This window comes from Oncorhynchus gorbuscha, linkage group LG19 (genome assembly GCF_021184085.1).
Source record: "Oncorhynchus gorbuscha isolate QuinsamMale2020 ecotype Even-year linkage group LG19, OgorEven_v1.0, whole genome shotgun sequence".
In the NCBI taxonomy this organism is placed as follows: domain Eukaryota; kingdom Metazoa; phylum Chordata; class Actinopteri; order Salmoniformes; family Salmonidae; genus Oncorhynchus; species Oncorhynchus gorbuscha.
Genome location: NC_060191.1, coordinates 59,762,781 through 59,788,208, shown reverse-complemented (window position 1 = coordinate 59,788,208; position 25,428 = coordinate 59,762,781). Strand labels below are relative to the sequence as shown.

Here is a 25,428-nt window from a genome sequence, read left to right as displayed (position 1 = left end):
TCATGAGGGACAAGTTTCTGAAAGAGCCGTCATTATTTATGATGCTTTATAACAGCCTGCAGATCTGGATGGCTAATTATGAAACTGGGCAGGGGCAAGGAGGAACTGAGGTGACACTGGTCATGAACCCTCACTGCAGCAAAGGTATGAATAATTGCTGGACTGCTGGATGTTGCAGACAATTGACACATTTTATTGAACATTTGAAATACACATGTAATGAAAGAATGCATATTAAACACATACATTTTACACATCTTGATAAACTGTTTAGACTGCACAGTCAAGACTCTGGCTACGCCCATGCAAGTCAAATCAACCGGCGAGTTTGTTTTGTGTGTGTATATGAATACGTTTTATATTAAACGAATACTGTACTGCATAGTTAGTTTGGTTCAGTAGTACATCGTTAACTAAAACGTGTAGCTAAAATTATACCGGCGTCCCTGTCACATGACTGATTAAACCGGAATTTGACTACCGGCTTCCGGGACAGTCCATTCCGTCCGACTGCGGACTGAAGGAGAGAAAGGTAAATGTTAGCGTTTCCAACTATATTCTTTGCTAGTTCAGAACTGTGAGAAACCAATTGACAATCAGCATTCATCCGCGCTTTTTAATGAACTTTAAACTCAGTAGATCGATCTGGGGGATAGAGTTGTCGCTCCTTTTCCAGACTGATTTTTCCTCTGCTAGCCCAACCAACCCCCACCCCAAAAAGGGATAGGACACCCCCTTCCTAAATCTTAGGACGTTATAAACGTTAGCTTACGAAATAGAATTGACGAAGGCAGAAGGATCCGACATTTCGAAACGCTTTATTAGCTAGCCAATATCCTTCAACATTAAACACATTTATGGTAAGAATTCTTCTATATGCAGCCGGCTTTGGTATTGGTTTGAGGTAACAAGCTAACTTCAGTTGGATTTGTTAACGTTATGAGAAACTGTCCTATTCTTTTCTTGGTTTGTGGGTGAATGATTGCTTGTTTTCGGTAACAAATGTCATGCCATATGTTAGTTTATTCTTGAGGAATGGACATTGAACCCAATCGTTAAATAATTATAGTTGACGTACCGGTAGTTAGCTGGTGCTGGTTAAGGATGCTGCATTTTGTCGCCTTCCAGTCCGCATGGTTGTGTTGTAGCCAGTGTTATCTAGCTGTGTGGTGCTTTCTAGACAACTGGGAACTCAGAAAAAGAGGTCAAGTCATGACGCCAATGCTCTTCAGGTCGGGAAGTCTTAGCCCTAGAAAGTATCCGACTGGATGATTGTTCAAAATGGGTTCTCAGTTGGGGCTCTTTTTTTAGTTCCCTGTTGTCTTGCACACGCCAAAGTAGTTTATTTCCGAGTTCCCAGTTGTTTTGAACGTGGCATATAGTCCACATGTTTGTGGCGTGTGTAATTTGACAGAGGGATGTGATATTATGGGATCTCAGTTAACTGAGAATACATACGGCTTATTTATGTATGGCCAATGTGGTAGGATCCACATTGGCAAGTTCGGTCCTTGGATCCCAAACGTCATGTTCAGAGGATGACACAGCATGACGAGGATGCTACCCTGCGGTTGAAATGGCACTGATGCTGATCCGTTTACTGGTAGTAGTTGCCACATACGTTGGTTTCCATCTTTTCATAATCTTTTCAGTATTTGGGAGACCGCTTGCTAGCTGAGGAACGCTCAACTTCGTTCACATATCCGCCTCGATATAAGAGAACGGAGTAGAACGTTCTTCACCAACTACTTGCTTGCGTGCCTGCATGTAATCATATATGCACTTTCGGGTTTGCTGTAAGCGTTGACAATCAAACTAAGCTGAAAACAGTCAAATTAGAGAATCTAAATCCGTTAAGAGAATAGAGGATAACAAGAAGCCGGCTTCTGCGTGTGCACTGTGCAACATTTACTACGCGCGCTAAAGCATGAAAACAACCACGTGGTAACTCAAGTTGGCTTGGGAAAGCGCTGGTTGCAACTAGCTAGTTAACACAGCCACAATGTCAGAATTGGCTATATCGTTAAGAAAAATGTAACACATTTTAGTTTTGGGGCTTAATATAAGGCTAGACACGAGGTTAGCACTGTGGTTAGGGTAAATTGTATAAATAGGTGGTGTTTATAACTTTGGCTGTGGTAACTAGTGACGACTAAAAAGCTGTTTGAACAACATGGCGCCGCACAGCGTAGGCATCCTACACGCCTTTTCGTTTCACGTTATCGGAACTTGGCAGAACTGAGGGTTTGAATGTTATCCACTATCCGTAGCCTACATGCATGTAGTTGGCAATATTACTGTGTGTATTGTGACAGTCGTCAGGTCTGCTTTTTTTGTTGTCCTGTGAATTTGTAACTGCATGTTATGCGTGAATGAAAAATGACCGGTGTGTGGCATGTACATTAATGCTAAGAGGATCTTGTAGCGTATGAAATAATTAATTTGGCATTCGCTCAGGATGCCCGACAAGTTGTCTTTCTGTTGTAGTAACATCTGCATGGGAGAAGCGATTGCCGATATACGGCGTTTACGGACAAGTGAATTTGAGTGAGATCCTCTGCTCAAAATGGATGCCGATTCAGAGTAGCTCGTGAGCCTTGAATTAGGCGAGCCATGATCCCAGATGTGCCCCATTATTAGTACTCACCCAAATGCCTTTTGTTTGAATAGCTTTGTCTTTCATGTTGAATTCGTGGGATTGTGATAATCAGTAACCAATAACTGCTTTAGCCTGCCAAGTTTGCCACCATTGTAATTTAGTAATGTAACCATTGTTTAACTAGGTAAGCCAGTAAGAACAAATTCTTATTTACAATGACAGGCAAACCCAGACGACACCGGGCCAATTGTGTGATACTGCCTGGATTTGACTGTAGTGATGCCTCTTGTACTGAGATGCAGTGCCTTAGAACACTGTGCCACTTGGGGGTACACACCTGTCTGGTCCTGGGTGAAAAAGGTTAGGAAGTCCTGATGTAGAAAATGAGATCACTCGCCTGTGATTTGAATGTTGTTGATAATCCAAATCCAATGTACAGAGAATCCTGTAATTAAATTCTGCCCAACAAATGTACAGTTCTTTATCACGTATCAATGCTCTCTGGGATGGGATCTGGCTGATGAGTAGTGATAGGAATGATGTCATTGTAGCAAGAACTTTAGGGCAAGACAGACTACAACAATCCAGAGCTAATTGTCCCCTGTAAGGCTTGTTATATATTAAGCTATGGTTTACATAGAAACATGATGTGACTGATGTCTTGTTTCCTTCCTTGCCACCACGTACACATTTCTTTGTGTGGCACTGCCATAGGCCTATTGACCTGGCTGATACTGTAAAACTTTAAAGCATGTTAACTCATAGACGTTTCAAAGGTCGTGCAGGCTAGTGTGTTTGTGCCTGTCCATCCAGGCAGTACAGTTCCTTTAAAGCCGACTATCACGTACGCTAAATTGTCTGACAATCGGAGGCTGGCAATTCAATCGTTAAGCATGTGACATGTCAAAGTCACTGTTTACTAATGGCCTGAACCACTCTTGGGGTTTGAGACTGCATAACAAAACACTGTGAACTTACCCTGACGCTACCGTTCACATAGACTCACAGCTATCCACTAGTGCATACTTACACATGCAAACAAACACTTTTTCAGCCTTGTCAAGGCGACAGTGCTGTGCTCCCACCCTCAGTGTCATGTTGGGGTGATGCATCGGTCTCTGTTGAACATGAACGACCCCACACCCACTTATCCCGCTCTCTCTACTTCCTGTCAGGCCAGCTCAGATGACTGGGCCTGGTTGGTGTGGTCTTGGCTGGGGTTCACTCCAACCCCTGGTCCCTTGGGCTACCCTGCCAAGTCAGTTCTGCACTGCAGCACTATCGCTGCGGGAGTAGGATACTCTTACTGACTTGGTTTAGTATATGCACACTCACTTAATTAATGCTGCCAGAATAGTAGGTGAATGAGCTACAGTGCCTTTGGAAGGTATTCAGACCCCTTGACTTTTTCCACAGTTTGTTACATTACAGCTTTATTCTAAAATGTATTAATTTAAACAATTTCTCAGCAATCTATACACAATACCCCATAATTGACAATGTGAATTATTATTATTTTTTTTTGAAAAACAGATTTCTTATTTACATAAGTATTCAGATCCTTGAGACTTGAAATTGAGCTCTGGTGCATCCTGTTTCCATTGATCATCTTTGAGATGTTTTGATTGGAGTCCACCTGTGTTAATTTCAATTGATTGGACATAATTTGGAAAGGTGCACACCTGTCTATATAAGGCCCCACAGCTGACGGTGCATGTCTGCGCAAATACCAAGCCATGAGGTCAAAGGAACTGTCCGTTTGGATATATGCTCCTAAAAACCAATGAGGAGATTTGAGAGGCAGGACTGGCAGCGCATTGAGCGTCACAAATAGAACCAAGTTATATTTTAGCGCCCGGCTACATAGTCACTCGCGAGCAGTTGTTGCGCAATGATTGAATAACGTGTATGTGTACATTTATTTTTGCACCACTCGCGGTCATGAGTCCACCTGTGTTAAATTCAATTAATTGGACAAGATTCAGGACAAATATGTGAATGTCCTTGAGTGGCCCAGCTGGAACCCGGACCTGAACCCGATTGACTGTCGCTGGAGATACCTGAAAATATCTGTGCAGCAACGATCCCCGTCCAACCTGACAAAGCTTGAGAGGATCTGCAGAAAATAATGGGAGAAACGCACACCTGTAATTTTGGTGTGTATCTTGTAGCAACATACCGAAGAAGACTCGAGGCTGTAATCGCTGCCAAATGTGCTTCAACAAAGTACTGAGTAAAGGGTCTGAATTAGAGGTCGACCGATTAATCGGAATGGCCAATTTAGTTGGACTTTTTCATAACAATCGGAAATCGGTATTTTTGGACACTGACTTAGCCCAATTAAATAAAAAAATATACACCTTTTATTTAACTAGGTAAGTCAGTTAAGAACACATTCTTATTTTCAATGTTGGCCTAGGAGCGGTGGGTTAACTGCCTTGTTCAGGGGCAGAACGACAGTTTTTCACCTTGTCAGCTCGGGGATTCAATCTTGCAACCTTACCGTTAACTAGTCCAGCGCTCTAACAACCTGCCTCTCATTGCCCTCCGAGGAGACTGCCTGTTACGCGAATGCAGTAAGCCAAGGTAAATTGCTAGCTAGCATTAAACTTACCTTATTAAAATAAATCTTATCATAATCACGCGTGAACTACACATGCGTTGCATATAATTGATGCAGTGCGTATTGTTGCTCCAATGTGTACCTAACCATGAACATCAATGACTTTCTTAAAATCAATACACAGAAGTATGTATTTTTAAACCTGCATATTTAGCTAAAAGAAATCCAGGTTAGCAGGCAATATTAACCAGGTGTAATTGTCACTTCTCTTGCGTTCATTGCACGCAGAGTCAGTGTATATGCAACAGTTTGGGCCGCCTAATTTGCCAGACTTTTAATTTTTTTGCCAGACTTTTAATTTGCCAGCTCTTCGTTGTGCATCAAGCATTGCTCTGTTTATGACTTCAAGCCTATCAACTCCCGAAATTAGGCTTGTGTAACCAATGTGAAATGGCTAGCTAGTTAGCGGGGTGTGTGCCAATAGTGTTTCAAACGTCACTCGCTCTTGAGACTTGGAGTGGTTATTCCCCTTGCTCTGCATGGGTAACGCTGCTTCGAGAGTGGCTGTTGTCGTTGTGTTCCTGGTTCGAGCCCACGTAGGAGCGGGACGGAAGCTATATTGTTACACTGGCAATACTAAAGTGCGTATAAGAATAGTCAAAGGTTAATGAAATACAAATGGTATAGATAGAAATAGTCCTATAATAACTACAACCTAGAACTTCTTACCTGGGAATATTGAAGACTCATGTTAAAAGGAACCACCAGCTTTCATATGTTCTCATGTTCTGAGCAAGGAACTGAAACGTTAGCTTTCTTACATGGCATATATTACACTTGCTTGCTTCTCCAACACTTTGTTTTTGCATTATTTAAACCAAATTGAACATGTTTCATTATTTATTTGAGGCTAAATTGATTTTATTGATGTATTATATTAAGTTAAAATAAGTGTTCATTCAGTATTGTTGTAATTGTCATTATTACAAAAAAAAAATCGTCAGAGTAATCGGTATCGGCGTTGAAGAATCATAATCGCTTGACCTCTAGTCTGAATTCTTATGTAAATGTGATATTTCAGTTTTTAAAAAAATATATGTATATATATATATATATATATATATTTAAACCTGTTTTTGCTTTGTCATTATGGGGTATTGTGTGTAGATGTAAAAAAAAAAAAATGTAACTAATCAATTTTAGACTAAGGCTGTAACGTAACGAAGTGTGGAGAAAGTCAAGGGGTCTGAATACTTTCCGAAGGCACTGTATGTGGTCATCGGGGAACTCAACTGTAGCCTTCCAAGTATGTGAAGTGCTCCCCATCCATACCTTTCTGAGGGAACAGCTTTAGGTCTCTGCTATGGGGTTGTTGATTTCTGACCTTAATTAACAAGCACCTCCTTTTTAGAGACATTGCCATTTCCCTTCCAACTCCCCCCAACGTTCTGAGGGTGTGGTAGTGTCAGTGGAAAATGTCCTAAGTTTGCTGTTCCGACAGTCAATCTATATTTTGTTGAAGGTGCTGGGTTTGTCTAGTGTGCTTTTCTTCTCCTCTGTCTAACAGTCAGTTTTTCTGTTTTGGCTTCTTTCACCTGACAGAAGTGTAATTTCCGTTTATAAAACATGGATCCAGCATGATTTGGGGCTTTTCCCCACTGCTCTTTGTGTGGCAGCGCAGTCTGCGTATACTGTTACTTTTGGAGTAAACTATGTTGGGTTTTACCCAGGGGCCATCGGGACAATAGTAAGGATGGAGAGGATATTTGTTTCTTGCATGAGGCCAATTTTGTTATGTTTGAGTCACTCAGATAGCATAAGCCATGGCAAAATGTGTAGAATTGCTGGAAATCTGCTTTAAAACTGAAAATGTTCTCTCAAGCCCCATGGCGAGATGTGTAAAATTGCAAGAAATTAGCTTGACACCTAAATGTCATATCGTGAGGTCCTGGCAATTCCCAGCTCTAGACAATATGTCTGTCTCTTGGAGAATAGGATTGTATCCCTTGTGTACCAAACCATTGGACTCATAACTGAGATGACAATCTTACCTTTCACCCTCTCTCTCTGATAGGTTGATCAGAGGACAGACGACCACCACGTTGGCACACCACATCCTTGCTCCCGTTCCTGGGACTAAACACGGTTCAACGTGTGAGTGCTGATCAACAAAGCCTAAACACCATTCTCTTGGTCTCTCGCTCTCCTAGTTCATCACTGAATTTTTTTTCTCTTCACCTCCTCCACTCTGTTATTCCTCCTCTCAGATTTCTGTGCAGGTTCGAGTGCACCCATGCAGAACCACATGAAATGAATAAAGCACCACAGTCTATAACGCGACCCCACCCTGCCCTCTCCCCTGGACTCCAGCTAGTAAGGGGAATCTACTGTCTGTTTAGATTGAAGCTTCAATCTTGTCTTGTGTTTTGTCCAATCGGTAACCATATTGTTGATCATGGTCTCTCCCCTTTTTTTCTCTCCCTTTCACAGCCCACCTTCCCTCCTGGACAGCCCCCCTCTGTTGTCTTTGCCACCCCACCTCCACAAATGAACCCAGCGCCACAGCCCCGACAGGTACACATGTTCGTCACCCCACAGCTTCACCTCTTGACATTACTTATTATTTCCGCTGTCAGATGCTTCTCTGTAGTGCAGTATCTTAATCCATTGGTAGAAATGTAGATTATGCTACATGCCAACTCTTCACTACAACTAAGCTCTCCTGTTGATTCCATCTCATACTGTTTTAGCGCCCAGTGTGTGTACGTTCCACCCTCCAACCTGTCAACATTACTGCTGGAAGGCAAAATCAGTATGTCAGATCTCAGATGAGACTTGTATTGTGTTCTGAATCCTCTTGTTAATCCCTGCTCCCTGCCTTCCTATCTGTGTGTGGTTTTGGAGGAAGGTTGTATCCGCTGCTCTCCAGCTGGTGTCCTATGTGGGTTTAACCTCTGACCTGTGACCCTTCTCGTCCTCCTTTTCTAGTTCGCCCCCGTGCCCCGTGCTTTACACCAACAGGTACTAACAGTCTGATTTGGGTGGGCTGGGTTGGAATGGTGGGCACTGGAGTTCTCTTCACTTGCATTTCCTGTCTTCCTGAACTGTTTCTGAGCACTGCATGTTCTAAAACTAACTCATGTTTAATATGGGAGGCCAAAAGATTGAATCTGCCGTAGAATCCTATTCAGAAAGTATTCTGGGATGTCTTGTCTCTGAGGACCGTATTCATTGCGGTCCTCATATGTGTGTGTGTGTGTGTGTGTGTGTGTGTGTGTGTGTGTGTGTGTGTGTGTGTGTGTGTGTGTGTGTGTGTGTGTGTGTGTGTGTATATATATATATGTGTTTATTTTGTATTTTTATACCTTTTATTTAACTCTGCAAGTCAGTTAAGAACACATTCTTATTTTCAATGACGACCTAGGAGCGGTGGGTTAACTACCTTGTTCAAGGGCAGAACGACAGATTTTCACCTTGTCAGCTCAGGGAATCCAATCTTGCAACCGTACAGTTAACTAGTCCAACGCTCTAACCATTGCACTCCACGAGTAGCCTGCTTGTTACGCGAATGCAGTAGAAGCCAAGGTAAATTGCTAGTTGGCATTAAACTGATCTTATAAAAAACAATCAATCATAATCACTAGTTATACCTACTAATCCAGTTTAGCAGGCAATATTAACCAGGTGAAATTATGTAATTTCTTTTGCAGAGTCAGGGTATATGCAACAGTTTGGGCTGCCTGGCTCATTGTGAACTAATTTCCCAGAATTTTACATAATTATAACATACATTGAAGGTTGTGCAATGTAACAGGAATATTTAGACGTAGGGATGCCACCCGTTAGATAAAATACCAAACGGTTCCGTATTTCACTGAAATAATAAACGTTTTGTTTTCGAAATGTTAGTTTACGGATTCGACTATTAATGACCTAAGGCTCATATTTCTGTGTGTTATTATGTTATAATTAAGTCTGATTTGATAGAGCAGTCTGACTGAGCAGCAGCAGGCCCGTAATCATTCATTCAAACAGCACTTTTGTGTGTTTTGCCAGCAGCTCTTCGCAAAAACATCGCTGTTTTTCTGTCTTCAAGCCTATCAGCCTAATGGCTGGTATAACCAATGTGAAATGGCTAGCTAGTTAGCTGGGTGTGTGCTAATACCGTTTCAAATGTCACTCGCTTTTAGATTTGGAGTAGTTATTCCCCCCGCTGCAAGGGCCTTTGTGGAGCGATGGGTAACGATGCTTTGAGTATGGCTGTTGTCAATGTTTTCTTGGTTCGAGCTCAGGTAGGGGCGAGGAGGGGTACGGAAGCTATACTGTTACATTGGCAATACTATAGTGCCTATAAGAACATCCAATAGTCAAAGGTTAATGAAATACAAATTGTATAGAGAAATTGTCCTATAATAACTACAACCTAAAACTTCTTAACTGGGAATATTGAAGCCTCGTGTTAAAAAGAAACCGCCAGCTATCATATGTTCTGAGCCAAGAACTGAAACGTTAGCTTTCTTACATGGCACATATTGCACTTTTACTTTGTTCTCCAACACTTTGTTTTGGCATTATTTAAACCAAAATGAACATAATTTATTTGAGGCTAAATAGATTTTATTGATGTATTATATTAAGTCAAGTGTTCATTCAGTGTTGTAATTATCATTATTACAAAAAACAAAAAAATTAATCGGCCGATTTAATCGGTATATGCCCTTTTTGGTCCTCCAATAATCGGTATCGGCGTTGAAAAATCATAATTGGTCTACCTCTATTGGGAACTTATCATGTTCACACATACCAGAGTTTCCGTTAGCTAGTAATCGCAGAAACAACAATAAATGAAATTGGCTCTGGCCAGTTGTCCAGGAGAAGATTGTAATGCTTTTTTGCTTATTCATTGATGGAAATATATTTGACTGGTCATGCTTTTCGGTCTATAGGTTAGTTTCCAGAATTTAGATTGCGTCATCTGTGAATCTTTTGGGGCGGTATGCAAATTTGAGTGGTTCTAGGGCAGTGGTTCCCAAACTTTTTATAGTCCCGTACCTCTTCAAACATTCCACCTCCAGCTGCGTACCCCTTCTTGCACCAGGGTCAGCACACTCTCAAATGTTGTTTTTTGCCATCATTGTAAGCCTGTCTCACACACACACACTATACAATACATTTATTAAACACAAAAATATATATAAATAATAATATATGCCATTTAGCAGACGCTTTTATCCAAAGCGACTTACAGTCATGTGTGCATACATTCTACGTATGGGTGGTCCCAGGGATCGAACCCACTACCCGGCGATCGAACCCACTACCCTGGCGTTACAAGCGCCATGCTCTACCAACTGAGCTACAGAAGGACAAGAGTGAGGGAGTTTGTCACAACCCGGCTCATGGGAAGTGACAGAGCTCTTATAGGACCAGGGCACAAATAATAATATAATAATCAATAACTTTTCTCTTTATTTAGCCATCTTGCATATAAAACCTTATTTGTTCATCGAAAATTGTGAATAGGGGCGGCAGGTAGCCAAGTGGTTAGAGAGTTAGGCCAGTAACCTAAAGGTTGCTCGATCGAATCCCCGAGCTGACAAGGTAAAAATCTGTCATTCTGCACCTGAACAAGGCAGTTAACTCACTGTTCCTAGGCCGTCGTTGTAAAATAAGAATTTGTTCTTAATTTACTTGCCTATAAAAATAGCTCACAACATGTTAATGAGAAGGGTGTGCTTGAAAGGATGCACACAACTCTGCAATGTTGGTTTGTATTGGAGAGAGTCTCTGTCTTAAATCATTTTCCACACAGTCTGTGCCTGTATTTAGTTTTCATGCTCGGGCCGAGAATCCACTCTCACATAGGTACGTGGTTGCAAAGGGCATCAGTGTCTTAACAGCGCTATTTGCCAAGGCAGAACACTAAGTGCAGCCCTTTGTAGTCCGTAATAGTTTTCAAGAATGCCACATCCGACGAGCGTCGTAGCCGGTGTAGTAGGATTCAATCTTAATCCTGTGTTGACATTTTGCTTGTTTGATGGTTCATCTGAGGGCATAGCGGGATCTCTTATAGTCATTCTGATTAGTATCCCGCTCCTTGACAGCGGCAGCTTTAGCTTGATGCGTATGTTGCCTGAAGTCCATGGCTTTTGGTTGGGATATGTACGTATGGTCACTGTGGGGACGATGTCATCGATGCACTTATTGATGATGCTGATGACTGAGGTGGTGTACTCCTCAATGGCATTGGATGAATCCCAGAACACATTCCAGTCTGTGCTAGAAAAACAGTCCTGTAGCGTAGCATCCGCGTCATCTGACCACTTCCGTGTTGAGCGATTTAAAATAAAATGTTAACTAGGCAAGTTAGTTAAGAACACATATTTATTTACAATGACTGCCTATGAGCAGTGGGTTAACTGCCTTGTTCAGGGACAGAACGACAGATTTTTTTACTTTGTCTGCTCAGGGATTTGATCTAACAACCTTTCAGTTGCTGGCCCAACACTTTAACCACTAGGCTACCTGCCGCCCCTGCTTTAGTGTTTGCTTGTAAACAGGAATTCCTCTGGTTGCACATGTGACATTGTTGAAGGAATTTAATTCCTCTGTTTTAATTCCCAATCAAAATTAAACACTCTGTCAATGCATAAGGGTTTGTAAGACCCTTATTTTTAGAAGAATGGACAGAGCCCCGGTCTTAAGTCAAGTAACAGCCTTTAATTCAAGAGAGTACTGAGTTCATACACATTTTACCACAGGTTATAAACTGAAAATGACGTCAGCGTTTTCGAAATGTTCCGTCGCTTCTTGACACTGGTAGAAAGGCCCTATAGTTCTCAAGCCTTCCCTCTTCGCCTAGAGCCAAGGTCAGTCAGTGTAGATAGTCCGTCCCTGCCATCTGGAGATAGTTCATTCATTTGTACCAAGGAACAGACCGTCATTGTTCTAAACTCTTGACTACATTATATTCAATACTGGGAGCAAGAGAGAATTTATACATGTACAGTAACATAATAGTATTCGGATTAGTCCGTCCTGATTGAAATGTATACATAATTAGTCATCATTGATAAAAATTCCCTTAACAGACATGCTGGTAAAAATTTGGTAAATCTGATTTAAGTTTACCTGCATTAAAGTCCCCAACCACTAGGAGTGCCGCTTCTGGGTGAGCATTTTCTTATTTGCTTATGGCCTTATAGAGTTGGTTGAGTGGTTGATCGGTCTGTGGTGGTAAATAGACGGTTATGAATAATATAGATAAAAACTCTCTTCGTAGATAGACAGCTTATCATAAGGTACTCTACCTCAGGCGAGCAATACCTCGAGACTTCTTATTAGACGTCGAGCACCAGCTGTTATTGACAAAAAGACACACTCGTCTTACCAGACATAGCTTCTCTGATCTGCCGGTGCATTAAAAATCCCTCCAGCTCTATATTATCCATATAGTCGTTCAGCTCCGGCTCGGTGAAACATAAGATATTACAGTTCTTAATGTCTCATTGCGAGGGTAGTCGTAGGTCATCAATTTTATTTTCCAATAATTGCATGTTAGCAAGTAGAAATTATGGCAGTGGGAGTTCTCGTTCATCTACAGATTCTCAAAAGACAGTTTGATTTGCATCCTCTTTCCCTCCGTCTTTTCTTCACGCAAATGACTGGGATCTGGGCCTGTTCCCGGGAGAGCAGTATATCTTACTTGTTGGACTCGTTAAAGGATAAAGCTTATTCCAGTTCGTGGTGAGTCATCCCAGTTCTGATGTCCAGAAGTTATTTTCAGTCATAAGAGATGGTAGCAGCAACATTATATACAAAATAAGTTACAAACGAACAAAATAGCATAATTGTTTACGGGCATGTAAAACATCAGCCATCCTCTTTGGCTTGCGTGGTTACAGGTGGTCTGCGGTTGTGAGGCTGGTTGGATGTACTGCCAAATTCTCTGAAACGATGTTTGAGGTGGCTTAAGGTAGAGAAATTAGCATTCAGTTCTCTGGCAACAGCTCTGGTGGACATTCTTGCAGTCAGCATGCCAATTGCACGCTACCTCAATTTGAGACATCTGTAGCATTGTGTTGTGACAACTGCACATTTTAGTGGCCGTTTATTGTCCCCTGCACATGGTGCACCTGTGTAATGATCATGCTGTTTAATCAGCTTCTTGATATGCCACAGCTGACATGTGGATGGATTATCTTGGTGAAGGAAAAATGCTCACTAACAGGGATGTGAACACATTTATCTGCAAAATTGAGGAGAGAAGCCTTTTGTGCACATGTAAAATGTCTGTGGTCTTTTATTTCAGCTCATGTATCATGGGACCAAACTTAATGTTGTTTATATTTTTGTTGGGTATATTGAGGCATGCCTTATCTTGCTTCAGAGTAGCCTATTAGAGATTTCAAACGTTCTAATATTTTCATCTGTCATGTGAAACTGCTTGCATGTGTAGTGCCCTTTTCACAACTGTTTTCAGAGTAATTGCATTATGGAACGAACCTTCGCGTGTTGCCTGCTGCGCTTATAATGTGAAGAAATTAGTTTATCAACATTAAGTGATACATTCTGAACTGTTGCTTCAGACTCATTTATTTCTAATTCAGTAGCCTAGGCCTACTGGTTGTATGGATTTGTGATCTATCGTATCGACCCACAACTGTCCCGATTCGTCTGTTTTTGAATAGGCTACTTATTTCGAGACAAGCTGACCAATAGAATAGGTTGCCTGAACTTTTTTTCTGTAGTAGATTGACATAGGCTCGTGATTCTGCTGTTTGTTACTTGTGGACCGTTATTCTGCCATGTCTAAGTGCACATCAGAATTCGATAAGGACCGCACATCATTGCATTCTCAACTTGCATGTTCTGTTAACATGAATTACCGTAATCGAAATGAGATTTTTAATTTCATTAAAATGTTTCCTATGAAATGTCCGGAGCCACATTTTCTTAACGGAAACCCTGACACGCACACACAGACTCCGTGCTTTATGTTAGCTTTGTACATGGACAGTTACTCACACACCTGCATCTTTAATGGACTAGGGATGTGTCCTGCATTTTGCATGCTGCTTGTTAATTCACTGCTGGGTGGTGGGGGTAGGCTCTGCTTTCTGTCAACTTAACTGACTGCCGCTCTCACGATCTCTCGTTCCACCCCCTCCTCCTCTCGCTTGCGTATGTGTGTGTGTGTTCACGTGGTGTCTGGGCTGCTGAAGGGAGGATTCAGGTCACTGCAGGTAACGCTTAGACTCCTGGAAAGAGGTCTGTCTAGTTGTTCCTGCCTGTGGTCCTGTCGTCATCATTTTGGCTTCCGTTTTGCTTGAAGAGTCATCGCATTGTAAATGAAGCAACACAGAACATTCTAGTAATATTTGTTTTTTAGCAGTTTGGGTTCTTCAACGAACTAAAGTGCCAGACTATAGCTCGTTGAAATTGTTTTTGTATTAACTGCAAGGGGAAATATAATAGCCCTTTTAAAGTTGGGTTGAATTTTATTGTTGAGCGTTTTTACAAAAGAGGAGACTTATGGACATGTGACACTTCAATAACTTGCCCCGCTCTTCTCTCCTACTGCCTCATCTTGTCTTCTCTCCAGCCGTACTACAGCCGTTCCAGTCTGCACAGCAATGCCCCCAGGGTGCCCCCCAGCAGCACGCCGAGGCCTGTGGCGCCCACTCACGTCTACCAGCCGGGCCAACAGATGATGATGATCCCCTCACAGCGGATCCCCTTCCCCAACCAACAAGGCCCCGCCTACTTCATACCCGGACAGGTAAACACAGCCCCACCCCTTCCTACAGGGTTCTCCATCTTTACTAGGGGCCACTCTCATTCTCTTTACTCAGACATTCACTATAACTTTTGGGACTGTTCCATTGGTTCCCTTCCGCCAGGCAAGTTCAATCAAGTGCCGCTATGGTATTTGGGAAGAAAATAAATGCTATTTGGAAGTAGGTCTGGTAGCAACTAACAATGCAGTTCCCCTTCCTGTCTGTGAGGGAGGCCCCACATGGCCTGCCTTCTGGTGACCTGAGTCAGACAGATTCTGCTGAGTCTGGCCTCTGCTCTATGGAGCCAGTGTTGGGACAAAAGCCCCTTTCCCTGGCCATGGCCAGGTGATCAGCTGATCCTCCAGTTCCTTCCTGATTGTGCAGTGACTAAAACACCACAGAGAGAGAGAGCAGGATGGGTGTTACTGTGTGTGTTTGAGGAAGGTGGAGGTGTATGTTAGACATTAGGAGAGTAGGCCTGCCACAGCTGGTTGGTCATCAAAACCACACTAAAGTGTGTGTGGGACAAAGAAAGGTGGAGGTGTGTGTCTGAATGAGTTATATCAAGTACTAGTTGGCAGACTGTCTTAACACCTTTTCCATCTTACTCGTTGTTCTGTAGTTGAGCTTTAGCTTGCCTTGAATCCTCTGGGCTCGGAACACTCTACAATGTATGTTTAGGTCTTATATTTGAACCATTCTGACATGTCTCTCTCCCTCAGTACCGGTCAACGTACGTGGCCACCCCCCCAGCAGTACCCGGTCCCGCCGGGCACCCCAGGCTTCTACCCAGGCACCAGCCCAGCTGAATATGGTACTTATGGTAAGAGGCTCTGCTTAGGGCCTCACCTGCCGATACCCACCTTTACCCAACACCACAGGCCTCAGCTTTACACCGCTCTCTCCTGGACACACTGAAAACAGGGATGTCAATTCCTGAGATTAATTTTAAAGTATTTTAAACCTAATTTCAATTGACTGAATTGAAGAGAAATGGAATTCAACCCTGATACACAGGTCAAATTCCAAACCTGTTACTTATTTCGGCACAATAAGTTATTCCCAACAGTGTGCTCTCTTCCAAAATCCCTAATGTCACTGTTAAGTTTGTCCATGACAAAGGCCTCTGAGCAGATTTTGACTGCCCTCTAGTGGTATGTACAGGGGCTATACAAAGCTCACTGGTTGTCCTGAAAACCAGCTTGGTGACCCTGCTCTCAAGCCTGTGAGCTATGTAGGGTCTGTACAGTTAAGCAGTGACCTGGTCAGAGCAGTCCATTTATGGTGTCCACTTTAGAAAATGTTGACATGTGTTGCTCCAACATGCTTAAATATAAATATGAGGTCTGTTATACTCACAGACATAATTCATAACAGTTTTCGAAACTTCAGTGTTTTCTATCCAAATCTACTAATTATATGCATATCTTAGCTTCTGGGCCTGAGTGTCAGGCAGTTTACTCTGAGCACCGTATTGATCGAAGCTACTCAATACTGCCCCCCATCCATAAGAAGTTAACAAGATGTCTGATTGTAAATAAGGTTTTGAGAGCTGGGGGAGTTGTGTGTTTGTATGTGGATATAAATACAGCAAAAAAAGAAACGTCCCTTTTTCAGGACCCTGTCTTTCAAAGATAATTCGAAAAAATCCAAATAACATCACAGCTCTTCATTGTAAAGGGTTTAAACACCGTTTTCCATGTTTGTTCAATGAACCATAAACAATTAATGAACATGCACCTATGGAACGGTCATTAAGTCACTAACAGCTTACAGACGGTAGGCAATTAAGGTCACAGTTATGAAAACTTAGGACACTAAAGAGGCCTTTCTGCTGACTCTGACACTAAAGATGCCCAGGGTCCCTGCTCAACGACATGAACATGCCTAAGGCATGCTGCAAGTAGGCATGAAGCCTGCAGATGTGGCCAGGGCAGTAAATTGCAATGTCCGTACTGTGAGACGCCTAAGACAGCGCTACAGGGAGACAGGGCGGACAGCTGATCGTCCTCGCAGTGGCAGACCACGTGTAACACCTGCACAGGATCGGTACAGCCGAACATAACACCTGCGGGAAAGGTACAGGGTGGCAACAACAACTACCTGAGTTAAACAAGGAACGCACAATCCTTCCAGCAGTGCTCAGACTGTCTTCAATAGGCTGAGAGAGACTGGACTGAGGGCTTGTAGCCTGTTTTAAGGCAGGTCCTCACCAGACATCACCGGCAACAACGTCGCCTATAGGCACAAACCCACCGTCGCTGGACCAAACAGGACTGGCAAAACATGCTCTTCACTGACAAGTCGCGGTTTTGTCTCACCAGGGGTGATGGTCGGATTTGCGTGTATCGTTGAAGGAATGAGCGTTACACCCAAGGCCTGTACTCTGGAGCGGGATCGATTTGGAGGTGGAGGGTCCGTCATGGTCTGGGACGGTGTGTCACAGCATCATCTGACTGAGCTTGTTGTCATTGCAGGCAATCTCAATGCTGTGCGTTAAGAGGGAAGACATCCTTCTCCCTCGTGGTACCCTTCCTGCAGGCTCATCCTGACATGACCCTCCAGCATGACAACGCTGTGTGTTACAGGGAAGACATCCTCCTCCCTCATGTGGTTCCCTTCCTGTAGGCTCATCCTGACATGACCCTCCAGCATGACAACGCTGTGCGTTACAGGGAAGACATCCTCCTCCCTCATGTGGTTCCCTTCCTGTAGGCTCATCCTGACATGACCCTCCAGCATGACAACGCTGTGTGTTACAGTGTTACAGGGAAGACATCCTCCTCCCTCATGTGGTTCCCTTCCTGTAGGCTCATCCTGACATGACCCTCCAGCATGACAACGCTGTGTGTTACAGGGAAGACATCCTCCTCCCTCATGTGGTACCCTTCCTGTAGGCTCATCCTGACATGACCCTCCAGCATGACAATGCCACCAGCCATACTGCTCGTTCTGTGCATGATTTCCTGCAAGACAGGAATGTCAGAGTTCTGCCATAGCCAGTGAAGAGCCCGGATCTCAATCCCATTGAGCACATCTGGGACCTGTTGGATCAGAGGGTGAGGGCTAAGGCCATTCCCCCCAGAAATGTCCTGAAACTTGCAGGTGCCTTGGTGGAAGAGTGGGGTAACATCTCACAGCAAGAACTGGCAAATCTGGTGCAGTCCATGAGGAGAAGATGCACTGTACAACTTAGTATCTGGTGTGGCCACCAGCTGCATTGACTGTTACTTTTGATTTTGACCCCCCCCCCCATTGTTCAGGGGCACATTATTCAATTTCTGTTAGTCACATGTCTGTGGAACTAGGTCTGTTGAATCTTATGTTCAAAGAAATATTTACACATGCTAAGTTAGCTGAAAATAAATGCAGTTGACAGTGAGAGGACTTTTTTTTTGCGTTTCTGTGCATATCATGTTTCTGTGTAAGAGAGGGGTGTGTGTGCTTTATAGATCTGGTCAGATGCCATTGTAGAGCTTTTTTAGGCTGCAGGCTATACATCTTTCTTCCCTCTGAGCAAGATCATTTGGAAGAGTGAACTTTTCTCCCCCTCATGGTGCCAGTCTAATAGAATTAACTGGGCCTGGAGGGTGAAGTAGGGTCACACTCATACAAACACACATTCAGAGTCCCATATTTGCATGCTCACACGTGCACACAATTCAATAGTCACGTGCGCTCTCAACGCCTCACAAAGCTTCTGATACTCATGCACTCACATACTGTACTCTCATGTGGCACTCTCAAACACCTGACGACACTAACATGTTGTCTCATTGACTCCGTTTGTCTGGGCCTCTGGAGCCATGGACAGACTGACCAACGTGCACAGAGCCTCTTGACTGCTCTGAGTGCTCAAAACACAAAAGCAGATAGCCTAGTGGTTGGAGCGTTGGGCCAGTAACCGAGAGGTTGCTAGATGGAATCCCCAAGTCATTGTAAATAAGAATTTGTTCTTCACTTACTTGCCTAGTTAAATAAAATAAATAAATACCGGCAGTCATGACCACATTCAAATTCCACGTGACTGTTAAGTCACGGTAACTAGGCTTCTCCAAAACTGTGGACTGATGGTCATTAGTATCCTACCAAACTCGCTAATGGCCAGTTGCAAATGGCCTTGTACTCAGTGCTCTATTTAAGCAACAAGGCCCAATGGGGTGTGGTATATGGACAACATACCACGACTAAGGACTGTTCTTATGCACAAAGCAACCTTGATACAGTCCTTAGCTGTGGTATATTCGCCATATCCCACAAACCCAAGAGGTGCCTTATTGCAATTATAAACTGCTTACCAACGTAATTAGAACAGTAAAAATAAATGTTTTGTCATAACTGTGGTATACAGTCTTATATGAACTGGGTGGTTTGAGCCCTGAATGCTGATTGGCTAACAGGTATGACAACATGTATGTATACTGCTCTAATTACTTTGGTAATAGCAATAAGGCACCTCGGGGTTTTGTGGTATATGGCCAATATACCAAGGGCTGTGTCCAGGCTCTCTGCATTGCGCTGTGCATAAGAACAGCCCTTAGCTGTGGTTTATTGGCCATACACCACACCCCCTTGGGCCTTATTGCTTAAATAGACCACTGCTGTCAGCCAATCAGCGTTCATGGCTCAAACCACCCAGTTTATAATGTCACTCTGACATCAATGAAATTGAAAATCAAACCAAACACTTGAGAGCCCTGGCATTGAGTTTGAGTGGAATAGGATCACATGTTGTGCAGGGAGAGGCATCTCGTAGGTGGCATGAGAATGAAGCAGGGGAGAAGCTTCCTCCATTTGACTATTCAAGTGCGTACAGATAACATCATTTTCCTCCTATTCCAACAGGTGCATGATAATGGCCCAGTCTAAATCAACTCATTTCACAAACATTATTTTGTACGTGAGAATATTATCACTTGAGAATGAATCCCAGCATTTGCAGTCTAAAAGGCAAGTCAGTCTCCTATAACCTAGCCCATAGTCCTATATGTTTTGATAAGGTTGGTATCACAACTATAGTGGCCAAATAATTCCAAACGTAGCCCATAGGTCTCGGACCCCTGAAACAGGGTTGGAGAGCCCATAGCCTACAGAGCCCAGTGAAACGGTGTCTTATAAGCCCAGTCATTGCGCAGTCTCATATTGAAGAGTTTTAACTGGCCACTATTTAAAAGAGCATCCCAGCTTTAGTGTGCTGTTATATTTATTGCTCAATTATTACATTTCAAGCACATTAATTTGCTTCACAACCAGTGTAGTCTTCCTGCCATATTAAAACCTAACCGAGGGAAGCGCGTCCTCCATTTGCTTTTTGAGTGCAGGCTATGGATGACGTATTTTTTGGGTGTGCCATTCTCAATCAAAAATCATTAATATTTATTAGTAGGCTATATGTAAAGACCACAGCCCAAATTGTGAGGCTGCTGAGACTTGCTTCACTCCACTTTAGTTACGGTCATCACCGTAGGATATGTTTGTATGGTCTATTATTGACCCTCTTGGAGTTGTTCTTTTAGGAAATCGTATGGTTGTTGCATCTTTATCAGACTCGTCATAAGGTTGTCATGGGGTGTGTGTGTGTCACATGTCATTTGGTCAGTCTGACACATGACCCTCCTCTTCACTGGTCCTGTGACAATGAGAGGAGAACTTGGCTTCAGCACTACACTCTTAACAGTCTAGCCTTGATGAGACTGCAACATGTTTTATTTTATTTAACCAGAAAATTGGGGGACACATACAGCTGTGCTCTGATTGCATCTTTCAGTGTGAATAAGGTAAGTGTTTGTTTGGTCCCTCTGTTGGTGAACTAGTAGGTTAACTCTGGCATCAATACAGAGTGTGAGCAAGCGGATGCAGTACCAGTCAAAAGTTTGGACACACCTACTCATTCAAGGGTTTTTCTTTCTTTTTATTATTTTCTACATTGTAGAGTAATAGTGAAGACATGAAATAACACACATGGAATCATGGAGTAACCAAAAAAGTCTTAAACAAATAAAAATGTAATATTTAAGATTCTTCAAAGTAGCCACCCTTTGCCTTGACAGCTTTGCACACTCTTGGCATTCCCTCAACCAGCTTCATGAGGCATTCACCTGGAATGCATTTCAATTAACAGGTGTGCCTGGTTAATTTGTGGAATTTCTTTCCTTAATGCATTTGAGCCAATCAGTTGTTATGACAAGGTAGGGGTGGTATACAGAAGATGGACTTATACCAAATAGGGCTAAGTCCATATTATGGCACGAACAGCTCAAATAAGCAAAGAGAAATGACAGTCCATCATTACTTTAAGACATGAAGGTCAGTTAATGTGGAAACTAACTTTGAATGTTTCTTCAAGTGCAGTTGCAAAGCCCTATGTTGAAATAGGAAAGGAAGACCCAGAGTTATTTCTGCTGCAGAGGATAAGTTCATTAGTTACCAGCCTTTGATTGCAGCCCAAATAAATGCTTCAGAGTTCAAGTGATGGCTGTATAACAGTCTGATGGCTTTGAGATGGAAGCTGTTTTTCGGTCCCAGCTTTGGTGCACCTGTACTGACCCCGCCTTCTGGATGATAGCGGGGTTAACAGTCAGTGGCTCGGGTGGTTGTTGTCCTTGATGATCTTTTTGTCTTTCTTGTGACATTGGGTGGTGTAAGTGTCCTGGTGGGCAGGTAGTTTGCCCCCGGTGATGCTTTGTGCAGACCGCTCTACCCTCTGGAGAGCCTAGCGGTTGAGGGCGGTGCAGTTGCCGGTACCAGGCGGTGGTACAGCCCGACAGGATGCTCTCGATTGTGCATCTGTAAAAGTTTGTCAGGGTTTTGGGTGACAAGCCAAATTTCTTCAGCCTCCTGAGGTTGAAGAGGCGCTATTGCGCCGCCTTCACCTCGCTGTTTGTGTGGGTGGACCATTTCAGTTTGTCCATGATGTGTACACAGAGGAACTTAAATTTCCACCTTCTCTACTACTGTCCCGTCTCTGGTTTGGGGGTTGCTCCCTCTGTTTCTTGAAGTCCACGATCATCCCCTTTTTGTTTTGTTGACGTTGACTGTGAGGTTATTTTCCTGACACCACACTCCGAGAGGCCCTCACCTCCTCCCTGTAGGCCGCCTTGTCGTTGTTGGTAATCAAGACTACCACTGTAGTGTCGTCTTGATGATTGAGTTGGAAGCGTGCATGGCCACGCAGTTGTTGGTGAACAGTGAGTACAGGAGAGGGATGAGGACACACCCTTGTGGGGCCCCAGTGTTGAGAATCAGTGGGGTGGAGATGTTGATTCCTCCCTTCACCACCTGGGAGCGGCCCGTCAAAGTCCAGGACCCAGTTCCATGGGGAGGGGTGAAGGCCATTGTGGTTAAATGCTGAGCTGTGGTCAAGTAACAGCATTCTTACAAAGGTATTCCTCTTGTCCAGATGGGGTAGGGCAGTGTGATGGCGATTGTATTGTCAGTGGACTTATTGGATTGGGTATCAGGTAGGGTGGAGGTCATATGATCCTTGACTAGTCTGTCAAAGCACTTCATGATGACAGAAGTGAGTGCAACGGGGCGATAGTCATTTAATTCAGTTACCTTAGCTTTCTTGGGAACAGGAACAGTGGAGGCCTTCTTGATGCATGTGTGGACAGCAGACTGGGATAGGGATTGATTTAAATATTTCCGTAAACACACCAGCCAGCTGCATGCTCTGAGGACACTGCTAGTGATGCCATCTAGGCCGGCAGCCTTGCGAGAGTTAATACATTTAAATGTTTTACTCACGTTGGCCATGGAGGAGAGCCCACAGGCTTTGGTAACAGGCTGTGTCAGTGGCACTGTGTTGTCCTCAAAGCGAGCAAAGAAGTTTAATTTGTCTGGGAGCAAGATGTCGATGTCCGCGACAGGACTGGTTTTCTTTTTGTAGTCTGTGATTGGCTGTAGACCCTGCCACATACGTCTCATACGTTTGATTGCCTTGTGGAGGGAATAGCTGCGCTGTTTGTATTCGGTCATGTTTCCGGTCGCCTTGCCATGATTAAAAACAGTGATTTGTGCTTTCAGTTTTTTGAGGATGCAGCCATCAATCCACGGTTTCTGGTTAGGAAAGGTTTTAGTCACAGTGGCTACGACATCTCTGATGCACTTGCTTATCAACTCGCTCACCGAGTCGGTGTATACATCATCAATGTTATTGTCTTAGGCTATCCGGAACATATCCCAGTCCATGTGATCGACGCAATCTTGAAGCGTGGAATCCGATTAGGCAGACCAGCGTTGGATAGACCTGAGCATGTGTGTTTCCTGTTTGAGTTTCTGTCTATTGGCTGGGAGTAAAAATAGTTATGGTGAAATTTGCTGAATTGCAGGGCGGGGGAGGGCTTTGTATGCATCGCGGAAGTTGGAGTAGTAATGATCCAGAATGCTACCGTGTCGTGCATTTGAAATGCTGCTAAAATTTTGGAAGTCTTGTTCTCATGTTAGCTTTGTTAAAATCCCCAGCTACAATAAATGCAGCCTCAGGATGTATGGTTTCCAGTTTACATAGAGTCCAGAGAAGTTATTTCAGGCCGGCGAGGTATCTGCTTGGGGTGGGATGTACACAGCTGTGACTATAATCGAAGATAATGCGGTTGGTCATTTGATTGTAAGGAATTCTAGTTCAGGTGAACAAAAGGACTTGAGTCGTTAATCATAAGGTATACACTCCTGCCCTTCTTACCAGAGAGATGTTTGTTTCTGTTGGCGCGATGCGTGAAGAAACCAGGTGGCTGTACCGACTGACAACATATCCCGAGTGAGCCATGTTTCCGTGAAGGCAACTCGTGCCCTAATTTCGTCCACCTTGTTATCTAGAGATTGGACATTGGCGAGTAATATGATCGGAAGCGGTGGATTGTGTTCTCGCCTTCTGAGTCTGACCAGTAGGCTGCTCCGTCTGGCGCGACCGCTTTGTTTTGGGTCAGCCTCTGGGATAAGATCCCATGTCCAGGGTGGAGGTCCAAGCAAAGGATTTGCTTCGGGAAAGACGTATTCCTGGTCGTAATGTTGCAAAGTTGACATCGCTTTTATTTCCAGTAGTTCTTCAAGGCTGTATTAAATAACACTTGAGATTTTCTGGGCTAACGATGTAAGAAATAATACATAGGAGACTATGCAGGTTTTAATGTTTAATGTTTTTTCTTATTATTGGTGAGATGGCGCCGACAGACATGGTCGCCTCACTTTAGGTCCTACCGTTTTTTTTTTTTAAGGACCTGAAGCGAGGTGATCATGTCTGTCGGTGCCATTTCACCAATAATAAGAAGACTTGCTTCCTCCTTTTGACTGGTACTGTGTGTATGTCTCTCACACACTGCTTGTGGATAAACTTTGAGAGAAATGGGGAAGGACAAACCGAGTGGCCAAGTGAATGAGGAAGGAGAGTAGTATAAGAGGCTTTGAGCAGTTTTGAGGGCAAAGCACAACTGTAGACAGAGTTGTCCCTCCCTCTCTTTGTGACTCATATCTCAAGCTCTTATTTACTGGGATGGGAGTCTTTCCAAGAAAGTCCTATTCCCTTTGCTTTCTTTTTTCCTGCATGTTCCACCTCTATCCTTCTCTCCCTCCCTCCGTCTCAGTACTCTGTGTGGGTTTTGACTATATTTAGTCAGTGCTTTTCTTGGTCAACAATGCAGACTCTGTAATGTGATTTAGACTGAAATGTGTGCTGAGAGCTACTCACAGGCAGATAAACCAGTTCCTTGAGGTTTTATTTCTGGGAGAGAAAAGAATACCAGTTTCAGAGAGCAGGAGGAGACTGGTTCACACTGTATCTGAGGCCCTTGGAAGGCCAGGTCTGGTAAGACAAATTCACTTTGGAGGACTCATGGATTTCTGAATATGGAGTCTTTGAATTTGTGATCTCTCTGTGAATGTGGAAAATCCGGGAGAGGGCATGGTGATTGGTGCTCTGGGTTTAGAGGGGGGAAGGATTGGTGGTGGACAGGCAAATGGATGAGGGAGTGCTCCTGATCCTATGGTCTACTTTAGTGTCTTCTGGTCCAGGAACAACCCCAAGCACTTAACGTGGATCTGAAGAAGCCTAGAGGATAGGATTTTTCTGTAGACTTAGCCCCTGTGTCTGGAACACTAGAAAAGTGATTTGTGGTAATAACCTTCATTACAGGACCATGTCAACAGAGGAAACCATTGTGCCTATTTCCTGAAGTAACCTAGACTTTTATCATTTGTTCAGGCAAGATGAATACTGGAGACATAAAATATGCTTTAGCTTTGTGAACTTGTAAGGAGCTCCAACTATTTATTAGGAGCCGATTGGTCTGTCTCAGTCAATACATTTTACTGTAGAGAACGACCAATATGTGTTTTGTGTGCCCATACTGATGTTCGGGGGGGTCAAGGAGGCTGACAGATATTTTAGGCCGATATTCAACGTCATAAAATGTACCATACATTAATGCATCAAGTTTGACTTAGTTTTTACCAATCTAACGACAAAACCTAATGGTTATTTTTATTTGAAT

At 43.4% G+C, this 25,428-nt stretch overlaps 1 protein-coding gene across 1 annotated transcript in view; it reads left to right on the top strand.

Annotated features, from left to right (window-relative positions):
• Positions 1 to 618: 618 nt before the first annotated feature.
• The window catches only part of LOC124005871 (eukaryotic translation initiation factor 4 gamma 1-like), a 55,850-nt gene continuing 31,040 nt past the window's right edge, over positions 619 to 25,428 (top strand). The window contains 8 exon segments of the mRNA XM_046315501.1: positions 619 to 860; positions 7,237 to 7,316; positions 7,430 to 7,535; positions 7,653 to 7,736; positions 8,151 to 8,183; positions 14,767 to 14,943; positions 15,664 to 15,684; positions 15,686 to 15,764. Of these exon segments, the coding sequence (XP_046171457.1) occupies positions 7,473 to 7,535; positions 7,653 to 7,736; positions 8,151 to 8,183; positions 14,767 to 14,943; positions 15,664 to 15,684; positions 15,686 to 15,764 (457 nt within the window). The 5' untranslated portion in view covers positions 619 to 860; positions 7,237 to 7,316; positions 7,430 to 7,472.